Genomic DNA, 13,966 nt, shown 5'->3' on the forward strand with positions numbered 1-13,966 from the left:
AGCGGTTGCCCGGCGTAGTACGGGAGAAAGGACCCATTACATCACACGCGAGGATTTGCCAGGGGCTTTGGCTCAGAACTGGCTGCATACCCGGTGGCAGACCACCACGTGGTTTTACTTGTTCGCAAATCAAACAGCGGCGTGCATATCATAAGACATCCTGCCGCATGCCTGGCCAAGTAGCAGTCTGACATACCCTATCATAAGTCTTGCTGACCGAACTGTGACCAGCCAAAGCACAGTCGTGGAAGTACCTAATAAAGGCTGTTCGGAGACTTTTCGGGATGACTACGCGAAACGGAGAGTTACCGTCATTCTCGTCAGCTTGTGGAATGTAGCGGAGCAGAAGGCCATCGTCAGCGATTACATAAGAGTCGAACTCACCGATGGTCGACGCTTGCGCATTAGAGCCACGTAACTGGTCAAGGACACGGCAGCAGAGGCCGTCTTTGCGTAGCGCCTCGAGCAGGCGCTTCCTGCTGACCAAGGTACCCCATCGCGGGTCGGGGACTGTGTCAACAGCAGCAACGAGAGAAGGTGGCTCTTGGGGCGAAGAAGGCTCCGGCAAAGGCGCGCGTGAGAGTGCATCAGCAACATTGTTTTGTGCACCAGTGCGATGTTCTATGGTAAAATGACACTTTTGCAACGTTATTATCCATTGAGCGAGGCGACCTGCCAGATTCTGTAAACGTTGCAGCCAAGGCAGCGGCATGTGGTCAATTTCGACAGTGAAAGAGGCGCCGTCCAAGTATAAGTCAAATTTTTTAAGCGCGAAGACAATCGCAAGGCATTATCGTTCAGTTACAGTGTTCGCGCTAAAAAAACTGGGCAATCGGACGCTTTCCGTGCAGGTACTGCTGGAACACCGCCCCCATCGCTCGTCGGCCCATAAAGCGGTGAAGGCACTTTTGTGCTTCTTGATGATGATGATGATGATGATGATGATGATGATGATAAGTGGTTCTTGAGGGAAAGGGAAAGGTTGGCGCTATCTTCTGCAGCCCTTGAGGGAGCACGGCTCAGCGCCTGATGATGATAAGTGGTTCTTGAGGGAAAGGGAAAGGTTGGCGCTATCTTCTGCAGCCCTTGAGGGCCTGAGGACGACGGGCTGGTGCAACACCCTCTAGAAAAATATGAAGGCCTTAGTTCTTTTCCCTTTCCACTCGCGCTACGTCAGCAGATGGGGCGGACGCATGAGGTGGCGAGCGCGTTTTGCGGTTTTGCCCGTCGCCGCGACACGACGCATCCGCGCGTCCGGATCGCGCTGGTGCGCGTTGATCGCGCGTCTCCAGAAACTCATTCCCCGGCGCGTATGTACAGTCGTACATCTCTTCGCTGTTCAGTCGGACGTGTTTTCCTCGCTGTGAAAAGAATCCCGCCGCGATGCCGTGCAAATGCTGTGTACCTCGATGCCGCGGAAACTACACGGGGGACACGAAGGTGCACGTCTTCAAGTTCCCGAGAGATCAAGCTCTAAGGGACGCTTGGATTCGCGCTGTGCCACAGGAAAACCTCACGGTCACCGAACATTCCAGGGTAAGTTTTTTTATTTAGGTGTTAGTTAATTGAAAGAATATAAACGTACATGTGTAAGTGGCTCATGAGCCGCATGTTTGTGCGACCTGTAGCCGTCGGTTTGCTGATTGGAGCGTATTTTTTTTCTAGGTATGTGAACTTCATTTCATGGACGAGGACATTATTCGAGACGCGACGCATACAGATCAAGCAACTGGCCGCGTAATGACAGTGCCGCTATCTCATGTGCGCCTTCGCCCAGACGCTGTACCGTCGAAGTCCCCGAATCATTCGAGCTACTTGTCCAGAAAGACCGCGAGGAGGGAAGATCCTGACTCCAAGCGCGCGCGAATAGAGAATGCAGCCCTTCAGAAAGCCATCGCTGAATCCAAGGAGGCATTTATCAGAGCACGCGAGGAGGATAAAGTCAACAGTGTGAGCGAACTTGCCAACCACTTAAGGAGCCAAGGGATGAAGTTCTGGGATGTTATCGAAAGAAATGAAAGGCTTCTTCTCATTCACATTGTCGACGATGAAGCACCGTGGTTGAAATACTCTGTTTGCGTGAAAGGAGATTTGAGCGTGACACTACACGTTATGAAAACGGCCGTAAAAAAGCTCGGTGCAAATCTCTGCGTTCCCGAAATCGCTAACAGTAAAAAGGGTATGGTGGAACTCCTGGAAGGCATCGAGAAGTGGGAATGTGACCTGATGTCCAACTCAGTCGCCGAAATTTGCGAGGCTGTTTGTTTACTGCTTGATCAGCTTTGCACGTCCCAAGCAGAAGATGACGCCAACTGTATTCCATTTCTGAAAGAGCAAGTCACCTTGCACCTATCGAAAAAACAGCGCAGGCGCTACTCTGCTGATTTCATGATGTTTTGCTGTATTGTTTTCACTATATCGCCCCATGCATACGCGTTCATACGTAGCCATGGAAGCATCACCTTGCCGCATCCTATGACGATAAGATCAGTGTGCTCGTCTTATGGTATGAGTCCTCAACAAGAGCATCAGAGTGAAACATTCCTCAGCTACATGACAACAAGAATTTCTGACCTGAAAGATGACCAGCGCTTTGTCACAGTTATGGTTGATGAAATACATATAAAACCTTACTTTGACTATAAAGGAGGCAATATTACCGGCGCTGCAATTAATAGAAATGAAGCTGCTAACTGTGCGCTCGTTTTCATGGTGCGCAGCGTGACGTGTAAATTCAAAGAAGTTGCGCACATCGTGCCGGTGCACCGAGTAGAGGCGGAGTTCCTGCAAAAGACGCTTAAAGACGTGATTTGTGGGCTGGAAAAGATTGGGTACCGGGTTATGTGCGTCGTCAGCGACAACAACTCTGTGAACAGAAAAGCGATGTCACTTTTCGAATCACCTCCGTGTAACAGAATTGTGTACCAACATCCATCAGACCCTTCAAGGCCGCTGTTCTTCGTTATAGACCCAGTGCACATTCTAAAATGCATACGAAATAACTGGATCAATCAGAAGAATGACCAAATTTGTTTCTACTTCCCGGAGATCCAAGGAGACACACCAGAATCAGAGCGAATGCAAACAGCGTCATTTGCAACAATCAGGGACCTTCACAGCAAAGAGTGTGACCAGCTGTTGAAATATGGCTATGGGCTGTCAAGAAAAGGCCTCTACCCTTCGAGTCTTGAAAGGCAGGACGTAAAGCTTGCTTTACAAATCTTCAATGACTATTTACCAGAGGCGTTACGTGCTCTTGGAGCAAAGCACAACCTATTCTCTTTCGAGGCCACGGCTACATTCGTCGAGATCATACTCAAGTGGTGGAAAATTGTAAACGTCAAAACTCCATGGAAGGGAGAAAGGCTTAGAGATCACTTCCAACAACCAGTGCTTTCCATTGATAACGATCCAAAAATTGACTTCTTGCACATGTTTCTGAAGTGGCTGGATGAGTGGAAGAACCAAGGTTTTGACAACGGTACTCTGACAAAGGAGACTCACGCTGCTCTCGAACACACCACCTATGCGCTTGTTGAGCTCGCTAGGTACAGCTTCGAAGAGCTTGGAATGTCATATGTCCTTTTTGGGAAGATTCAGACAGACTGCCTTGAAGATCGGTTTGGAAAGTATAGGCAGCTGGCAGGTGCGCAATATCACATCTCCATCAGGCAGATATATGAAGTCGAAAACAAGCTGCGCCTGCAGAGCACCTTGCCTACAGTTTCCCCTGACCAGCACTGGGAATGTGTCCGAAAGCAAGTCGAGGCATTGCTTCCCAGCAGCAACGTTGTTGTTACCAGTCAGGCTCTTACGAAGACGCAGGACGTCGTCCCAGTCCTCGTCTACGTTGCAGGTTATGCAGTATACGGGACCCTTAAAAAGTTGAAGTGCGAGCAATGCAGGGACTCGTTGACCGTGGACAAGAAGATCACAGTCTCTGCCACAAACGAACATTATGGTCTTGTCAAGCAGCTGGACCGAGGAGGTTTAGTTTATCCATCAATGTTTGCACTTAACGCAGTTGCTCATAGCTACGTTGTAGTAGAGCAGCTCGCTACAGAGCCAGCACTGCTTATGATGCCTGAACAACGCCAGGTGGTAACGAAAATGACGCTACAATTGCTGGCTAGTGAAGACCAGTCCGACTTCGATACGTGTGAGAATGGCCACACAGTTGAATTAGTGCTTAAACACATCCTGCGGTGCAGCACCAACATTGTGCTAAAGAACTTTTGTAGGAAGCTGAAAACAAACTTCTCGACGCTGCCGATAAATAAAAAAAAAGGAAAGCCACAACTCTCGAGGCCAAAAACTGCATGCATTGCTTCTAATATAAAGCCAGCACAAAAAGAAACTGGGCTTCGTAAATAAATGTTTTGCTGCTACAGTTTTCTGGCGTTCTATTCTTTTTTAAATACATGCATGCTTGTTCTTGCAGAAAAAAAATGTTTCCGCGCAATGCACCTGCGAGACAACCTCTCTTGAACAGCGTTCCATATCTTTTTTTTTTTTTCAATCCGCCCCATCGTGTGACGTCACGCGAAGAGAGCTAAAGCCTTCATATTTTTCTAGAGGGTGTTGCCGGAGCGCGGCGATGATTTCATCGCTGTTGACGTCATACGGAACCTCACGGCGACGGCAGAAATCTGCTTTGGAATGTCCATATAATTGCTATTGCAATAAAAATCACCGCCCCTTCCACTCCGTGAAGATGGTCGAACAGCGAAGCTGTGCATTCGCGGGCGCTTTGCTCCATCGTGCGAAGAGCGCGCGGCGCAAACACCTTAAGCCCCAACCAGACGTACGCGTTGGAAAGCGTCCGCACGCGCCGCGCTCACTCGGCGTCACGTCGCGTCCGATCGAGGAAGAGGGCGCGCACCCAAACGATGCACGAGTTGCCGCGCGCCCCTGCGCGTTTCGTCGCGGCTGCCATGTTCACCTACCAAACGCGCGGAACGAACACAAAGCACGCAGCTTGCCCGGGCTTGCCTGCACGCCGCGTGAAGAGTAGTTCCGGAAGTTACGCTGGTTTGCCGTGGTCACGTCATAGGCGTTCTGTGGTCACGTGAGGAGCGTCGCGCGGGCGACGCGGTGGCAGCTTCCGGCGCGGGCGTAAAAATTCTAGCAGTGGTAGGTGTCCACGCCGCAACGCCTCCACACGCGACGCAGTCTCCGCGCCTGACGCCGTACGAACCCAGGCGCGATGCGGCGCGTGCGGACGCTTTCCAACGCGCGTACGTCTGGTTGGGGCTTTATACTGCTTATACTCCCGAGAAAGAAGCCGTCCGACGTGAGCACCAGCGAGAGCTTGCTCACGTCGTGAGGAACGCGCTAGGAACGCCGTCACCCGTGGGCGCCAACTTCTATACCCCGGCGCCTCTCCTCCTCCTCCCCGGTGCGCGCTCCGATTGGTCGGCTCCTCTCCTCCCGGCGAGCGAGTCACTTTACCTCTCCGACTCTGCTCCTGCGTGACGGCGGCCGTCATCGCCGGCGCCCGCTCGACTAAGAACAGCTCTGCTGTTAAAAGTTCATTATTGCAATTATGGTAATTCTTCGATAAATCATTTGGTTTCTAGTATAGATGACGCCAACCCCATTGAGTAATTTAGTGCAAGGGTTAGAATTATTATGCTATGTATTACAGGTAATTTTTTTAAAACTTGGTGCAGCTAAAAAAAAGGTCGCAGTTTCGCATGAAAGGCGAAGCATCGATTGCAACAGCAAATTAGTAGCTAGCTATACGAAGTAAGGATAGTAGTATTATCGGCCATATAAACTTGTATAACATTCGCTCACTAACTAAATTACCAATCATGGTGTCACGCGCGCACAAGGAAACATGAACACATCTCAGTCGATCACTGCGGAAGCTCGCTGTCAAAACGCTGGAGTGAGGAAGCGCGGTGGCAGCAGCGAGCGAATTGACCTTCGTGCTACCCCTCGCTTCAAAGCAAACTTCAATCCGCCCCATCGTGTGACGTCACGCGAAGAGAGCTAAGGCCTTCATATTTTTCTAGAGGGTGTTGGCTGGTGTCAACGTCTGTGACTATTAGAGCACTAACACACGCGTCAGCGAACTAACCGCTCATTTCCCTTATTTCCTTCCCTCCTCTCTCTCCCTGTCATCTTTGTGTTCCCTCTTCCCATTCCCCCGGTGTAGGGTAGCCAACCGGACGTTATTCTGGTTAACCTCCCTGCCTTCTGCCTTTCTCTTGCTTCCTTCCTTCCTTCCTACAGTGTAATTCTTCTCGGGCGAGTAAGAGTGTGATTTGCGAACGCAACTGGCCGCAACTCACCCTCGAATTCCTGTAGCAAAACAGCGCCGAGACCGTAGTCGCTAGCGTCTGTTTGTAGCGCAAACGGCTTGTTTAAGTGGGGGAGTTTTGGAGCTGTGGTCTCAGCAATAGCCCGGGTCAGTGTTTTGAAGGCATTTTGCTGAGATTCGCCCCAATTCCATTATAAGCACTTGCGCACTAGTTGAGCACTTGCACAGGTGATTGTAATCCCTCCATTTTACAATCACCTCCCTGCATCGGTATATGGTGACTGTAAAGGAGGAAAGAGACGCTTAATTTTGCAGCCCTTCAGGGAGCACGGCGCAGAACGAGCGTTTGCTCTGCGCCGTGCGATCGCTCCCCGTGAAAGCGCGCGTCCCTAGCACGCTTTCTCTCGCACATACAGCATACGGCGCATGGCCACGCTGAGCCGTGCTCCCTCAAGGGCTGCAGAAGATAGCGCCAACCTTTCCCTTTCCCTCACGAACCACTTATCATCATCATCATGGCCACGATTTCATCGCTGTTGGACGTCATACGGAACCTCATCGCGACGGCGCCGGCTATCGCAATAAAATTATGGTTGATCTCTCTTTCATAGGAATTGGTAGAAGACGAAACTGAAACGTGTCTTCACAGAAGCTGTTGCATGTTTGCTTATAAACTCACGGTCCGCTGCATCGAAAGGCGCATGACTTGCGGGACGGTGACCGTGTTGCATGTTTGCTTCGCGCGCGGTGTCCTGTTGGCGAACGGAATTGAACGCGCTAGGCGTCTCAATGCGCTAACTTGCCCGCGAGAAATTCTTAAGGGCGCTCTAAGCTGCGTGTCGGTGCATGCGTCCATGGTTAGAAGAAAGAGGCATTTATGTACCATGGGGTAGCACATGCATTCTGTGCAACAAAGCTGAAGCTATTGAACTTGTTTTAGGGGCGAAGCTCCTTATAGCGGCACCCGTTCTGTCCCCGTCGTCGTAGTAGTAGTGTGTAACCAGTCTGAGAAAAATGAGAAAAAAAATTCGGAAGTTGTGTCCGTTGCGCGGAATCGAACCAGGGACCCCTCGCTTCTAAGCGCGCGGCATTAGCCCACTATGCCACGAAGCGGACATGGACACACGCACCACGATGGCAATAAATACCCAACATTAACGAAAGGCCGCGTTTCTAGCGCGTTTCTAACGCGTTTGTGCTAGCGCGTTACGGCCCGTGTAAGAAGCTGGTGTAAGACGCTGTGGCCTCTCCGCCTTACCTTCAACGCGTTTCGAACGCGCTGCCCAAAGCGGTGGCAAGTCAAGTTCAAGTCGAGGAGCGTTTATGAATACGGGGGTATACTCTCTCAGCAGTCATGTGATGGCGTCGGCAAACGCGGTGCACGTTCCGGCATGTGTAAATGGCTGCGTAAGACGCTGTGGCCGCTCCCCCTTACTAGAGAGTACTGCACGTTTCTAACGCGTTTGTGCTAGCGTCCCCTTAAGCGGGAGATCCGATGATTCCCTCCGGAGCTTCGCCCACTCATCATCATTCACCCCGTGGATATGCTGTGATTTTTTTTTTATTGACTGTCTCACGTCAGCTGGGTTACAACTTAATTTGAAAAAATGTCATTTTGGTGCCCGTAAGCTTACGATCCTAGGCCACGTCGTCTCCAAAGAGGGAATTCTGCCTGATCCTGCCAAACTTCGCGCCGTTGCTGAGTACCCCAAGCCCACTACTCTAAAGGAACTACGGAGCTTCATCGGTTTGTCTTCCTATTTCCGGCGTTTCATTCGTAATTTTGCCTCGATCATCGCTCCCTTGACGCAGCTTCTTAATGGCTCGTCAGACCTGTCGGCTTGGAACTCGGAGTGTGACGAATCATTTATGAGGCTCCGCCGACTTCCTCTTTCACACTTTACCGTGCCAGTACCGATAATCTCCAGTACAACTGTAATAATGATATATTCCTTTGGGATATATTACAGAGAACTTTCAAGTTAGACCTACCCCTCATTCCACATGGCATTCGTTTTTTACCACCTGAATGCGATTATGAACACATGGACGTTGTCTTCTTACTCGGGCTGCACGCAGTCTGGCGTAGTCTGTTAGCATATAGACAGTGTGATGTTAAAGGCCGATGTGTGCATGATTATTTTGTGGAAATTGTTGGGGAAGTACGTGATGTGTACAAAACGACTGACTGTGATGAAGATGTGATATCAATGTCGGATGCTTTAGCACATATAAGACGAGTGTGATCTGACAAACTCCTGTTCAGGCTTGTAGCTAAGCTGGAAATAAAGAGAAAAAAAAGCGTCAGTGGCGTAATGGTTGCAATGTCGGGCTTCTGTACTAGAGGTCCTCGAATCCTGCCGTCGGACACTTTAGTAATGTGTATTGTATTATTTTCTTTTCAACGACAGTGGTAAGCTCCCAGTCAGGATTCGGTAATGCCTGTCGTATGCACTCCAAACCAATTTTATTCTTATGTAAATTTCTTACTCGTGATCAGGGTCCCCTGTGAGTAATTGACCTAGATAAACGTACTCCTTTACAGACTCTAGAGGCTGACTGGCGATCCTGAATTCTTGTTCCCTTGCCAGGCTATTGAACATTATCTTTGTCTTCTGCATATTCATCTTCAACCCAATTTTTACACTTTCTCGATTAAGGTCCTCAATGATTTGTTGTAATTCGTCTCCATTGTTGCTGAATAGGACAATGTCATCTGCAAACCGAAGGTTCCTGAGATATTCGCCGTTGATCCTCACTCCTAAGCCTTCCCAGTCTAAGAGCTTGAATACTTCTTCTAAGCATGCAGTGAATAGCATTGGAGAGATTGTGTCTCCTTGCCTGACCCCTTTCTTGGTAGGTAACTTTCTACTTTTATTGTGGAGAACCAAGGTAGCTGTGGAATCCTTGTAGATGTTTGCCAAGATATTCACGTATGCCTCCTGTACTCCTTGATTACGCAATGCCTCTATGACTGCTGGTATCTTTACTGAATCAAATGCCTTTTCATAATCTATGAAAGCCATGTAGAGAGGTTGATTGTACTCCGCGGATTTCTCGATTACCTGATTTATGACATGGATATGATCCATCGTAGAATATCTCTTCTTGAAGCCAGCCTGTTCTCTTGGTTGGCTGAAGTCAAGTGTACAAAAGTGTACAATCATTGCATTCTACTGGTGCTAACATATGGGGCAGAAACTTGGAGGTTAACGAAGAAGCTCGAGAACAAGTTAAGGACCACACAAAGAGCGATGGAACGAAAAATCTTAGGACTAACGTTAAGAGACAGGAAGAGAGCGGTGTGGATCTGAGAACAAACGGGGATTTCCGATATTATAGTTGACATTAAGCGGAAGAAATGGAGCTGGGCAGGCCATGTAATGCGTTGGATGGATAACCGGTGGACCATTAGGGTTACAGAATGGATACCAAGAGAAGGGAAGCGCAGTCAAGGTCGGCAGAAAACCAGATGGGATGATGAAGTTAGGAAATTTGCAGGCGGAATACGCTAGCGCAAGACAGGGGTAATTGGAGATTGCAGGGAGAGGCCTTCGTCCTGCAGTGGACATAAAATATAGGCTGATGATGATGATGGTGATGATGATTGTATTATTTATTACATGGCACTTTGTTGAAAATGATGAGTTAAAAAAATTAATAGTCCTTCCCCGGTCGAGGATATGGTGATAAGCGAACCGGGTCGTGTGTTTCTTCGGTGTTCCTCCGAATGAATTGCACTGACGAGTACCACGTTGTGCTCGAACCACAACTGGTCACACGCACTGCAGCTGGCTCCGAACTTCCAGTTGAGAAACTGGCGTTGAAACCTAGCCATCGGACCGGGGAAGTTGGCGCTAGCGTTGCCGAGTTGGTGCCACTGTTGCCGAGCTGGCGCCACTGTAGCTAGACGACGCTGACGTTTGGCCTCAACATCGCGCACCCCCAACTCGGGGTCCGTGGCTCTTCGCTGACGTTTCGCCTGGGCTTCGGAATCCCTCACGTTTTAGTTGTGCTAGTTTGGTTCGGGTTTGTAGTGTGGGGACCCTGGCGTAATTAAGTCATCTGATTGTGAGCAAGCCAATACTTATTGAAAATAAACCTTACTGCTTTTCTTTGTACTGCTTAAATTTGCTCACCTGCTGCTGGGTAAAAATAAAACAGACAGGGCTAGCATGATTTACTACATATTACATTTATTTTATAGCCCCTGCGCCTCATTGGTATTACAGTGGGGGGAAGGGTATGCGCTTTGTGGAAGTCATGAAAATAGTTTTAAATGAGAATCATACACCGTCCATCCTTAAGTAAGAAACCTTAAACATGTAATTGTAGAAATGAGGTATCTCTAAAAACACAGACCTTTTAATTCAATTGCGCATGATATTCAACAGTTCCTTAATTTTCTTAGATATCTCAGATTTGTGGTACCGCATCTTTAAATTATGGGGTTTTACGTGCCAAAACCACGATCTGATTATGAGGCACGCCGTAGTGGGGGACTCCGGAAATTTGGACCACCTGGGGTTCTTTAACGTGCACCTAAATCTAAGTACACGGGTGTTTTCGCATTTCGCCCCCATCGAAATGCGGACGCCGTGGCCGGGATTCAATCCCGCGACCTCGTGCTCAGCAGCACAACGCCATAGCCACTGAGCAACCACGGCATGTGCCGCATTTTTGGGCCACTAGTTATATGCCCCTTACTGTGTCCTTTACCCCTTGGTAGGTGCTCATTTTTTGCCAACATTAAGAAGGGTACATGCCACTGGGACACAAGGGGTAGAGAATGCTTAAATATGTTTAGATATTTGTCGTACTTTGGGCATGTTGTGTAGGTTTTGTGTGGTTAAACACAAGCCGGAAAAGAGAGCTTCTCTAAATGTACATGATGAGGGGAATGTCCCAATATGCCCCATACACTCTGCGATTGCCCAGGCAACCAACACTTACTTCAATCTGTACCCTAGCCTAGGACATTCCCTAAACGACCGACACACTTGAGGAGTGTATGACTGATCATAGTACACAGGCTAATGCGGCCGCGTTAGCGCAGATTGTGAGCCTTCTTCTTGCACGCGGAGTACAAGAAGCGCACAAGCCCCAGTCAGAAGGCGCCACTATCAACATCGCACCTTCGCCCTTATTTTTTGTCACCTCTCACTCCATTCTCGTCCTCATCATCAACACTTTTCTCTCTTGCTCTCTTTACTTGCATTTAACTTCCCTAACAGGGAGTAGCAGGTCACAGCTTTAATTCAGGCCGACCTTTCACCTTTTGTGTCATAATAAATTTCTCTTTAACCATCAGCTCACCACACACTTGCCCCTGATAGATGGTCTAAGCCCAATAAATAATTTACAACGATAGCTGTTATTGACTCACTGCCCTACTGAACTTTCACAAAGCTTTATTTTGACATCAACAGTTACAAATGCCTAGGGTACAGGCCAAAAAGATCGACTGTTCGGCTTGACGGAACCTGTAGCCTTTAAGGTACAAACAGATTCGTTTTGATGACTGCCGGCGACCGTTGAAGAAATTCCAGTGTACTTTGGGGGACGTTTATCAAGAAAAAATGCGCAGTACCCTGAATGGACTCAAACTCCCAACCTATAGCGGTAGGATGAGAGATTTTCTGCTGGGGCCGATGCCGCAGCAGACAGAATACTGTTTTGTCACGCCACTTTTTCCCGTCATACCCAACCACAAATGCACATTTCTCATGTACCATGTTCTTGAATAAACTAAAAATTAAAAAAAAACCTTGAACTATTTGGTAGGATTGGCTGAGGCCATGCTCGGCCGCTTACAGACGTGAAAGACTAAGTTAGCACAGCAACTAGCACAGACGCGAAAGACCAAGTTAAACTAGCGATCGATTCGACGACAACCGACAGCACTTTATCAAAGTATAATTTGGCTGCTACCGCCTCCAAATTATACTTTGATTTCAAGGGCAGAAATTCGCCAATAAATAGTTTCCTTTCAAGCTAGACACTACCATGTTTGACTGCCGGCCAGAGCTCGTCACTAGTACCTGACTCGTGACGCATGAGATTGACTATTGACCCTTACCTTGCTAGAAAAATGAACATGGGTGAGTGCGTATCAGCGGGACGATTATGTGCGTTGCCTCGGGTTCTTAGGTGACCCTCGAGGTATGTGCATATATATAAAGTATTGCTATGAGAAAATGCAGGGAAGTTTCGTTCTGAGTCTTATGTCTCTGCGAAAGTTGAACCTAAGTATTTTGCATGAAGTGTGCCAGTACAAAAATGGGTTTGTCTCCCATTCACTTCTGCGCAAGCAAAATCTACTCTGCTCTATAAAAGAAGCAAGCCAATTTTTAAGAATCTATTACGAAACGAACATATTTTACCTTTCTTGCAGTAGCCAGATGCAGGCGGAAGTGAAGTCTCTACAATGTGACAACAAACACCCACGCTTGGAAAATACGACGGAAATGAAGCCGGAAGAGTGCGTTGAAGTACTGGAATGGGATATCCGACCACCATGGCACAGTCCCGTCAGACTATTGTTCAACATTACAGCTCCCATGATAAGAATATATGGAACGGATAGGACATATGTTGTTTTGGTCGATTTGACGGATGGTGGAAAGATAACAGCAACACTAAAGTGGAGTGACCTATCTTTAGAAGAGTTGGTGCGAAGAAATACAAAGGTGAGGAAAGCATGCTTCCACTTCATTTTATTACGATAGAAATTATACAGTCTGTCGAAGCGCGCTAACACCGTCGTCATCGTCGTTGCCACCGTTGCCATGTGTTCCCGCTTGACGGCGCATGCGCGGCAGGTGCGCTGAGGATTAAAGTGATTGGGGGCCGCAAGAGCATGACCTGACCAGCGAGCAAAACGCCAGCGCGCCTGTTCTAGCTCATATTCCTACCACTACGAGCCTTATGGCATTACTAGTTACGCCATCTGCGCCGCACTGTTGCTGTCGTCTGCTTGCGCCAAGCCGCGATGTTTGCGTGGGTATGCACTTTGTATGACTAAAAAAAGGAGCAAAAGTATGTTGATTGAGCAAAATGAACAGTAATGCTGCACTGCTACATGACCTTGTGTAAATCACGGCAAGGTAAGACGCCTGGCATACGCCTTACACTGAGTTCCCACTTCACGTACCTGGGTAAAAAATGGATCAAGGCATGCAGTTTCTAGAAAAGGTGAGGCTGCCCTGGTGTTATTTCGCGTGCCGAAAATGCAGCTACATGCCTTAAATTGTTCACGAACAGATGCACCATTAATGTTCAATGAGAGCTTGAAGATTGCGAAGTTGATGGTGCCCAGACTTGCACAATGGGCCTTGTATTTTATCGAAGATTGTAGACTTTCTCGACCTGTACAATGCACCTTAGACACTCTCTGGGGCCCAAAATATTTGTTAAAGATCGAGTTCCGAACAAATCTAGCAACATGATAACATTCTGCGCCAGCTCTCTAGTAAGAGCCGCAGAATATATAGCGATATATTTAAGTGGTGCGTGGAAAGCTATAGCTGCGACTGTGGGGATCATTGTGACATGGAAAGGTAGGCTTCCGTACCCGAGGCAGTTCTCCTATGTATACGTGCATGAGGTACATGCTAAAGCTTATGCGCTTTTGTCGGATTAAGAAAGACAAAAATCAAGAAAAAAAAATACAACTGCCCTCCAAGCGACTGCTGAAAA

General features: G+C 48.3%; 1 protein-coding gene across 1 annotated transcript; it reads left to right on the top strand.

The window, feature by feature from the left end:
* The first annotated feature begins 1,740 nt into the window (after window positions 1-1,740).
* LOC119449208 (uncharacterized) lies at window positions 1,741-13,716 on the top strand. Its single transcript, XM_049666693.1, has 2 exons — window positions 1,741-4,237; window positions 13,619-13,716. The coding sequence occupies exons 1-2, from the start codon at window positions 1,741-1,743 to the stop codon at window positions 13,714-13,716; spliced, it is 2,595 nt and encodes an 864-aa protein (XP_049522650.1).
* Window positions 13,717-13,966: the final 250 nt, after the last annotated feature.

This window comes from Dermacentor silvarum, chromosome 4 (genome assembly GCF_013339745.2).
Source record: "Dermacentor silvarum isolate Dsil-2018 chromosome 4, BIME_Dsil_1.4, whole genome shotgun sequence".
NCBI lineage: Eukaryota > Metazoa > Arthropoda > Arachnida > Ixodida > Ixodidae > Dermacentor > Dermacentor silvarum.

Coding starts and splice junctions, on each gene's coding strand:
- LOC119449208 (XM_049666693.1), top strand. CDS start 1,741: ATGACAGTGCCGCTATCTCATGTGCGCCTTCGCCCAGACGCTGTACCG. Junction 4,238..13,618: donor CATTGTGCTAAAGAACTTTT/GTAGGAAGCTGA, acceptor ATTTTATCGAAG/ATTGTAGACTTTCTCGACCT.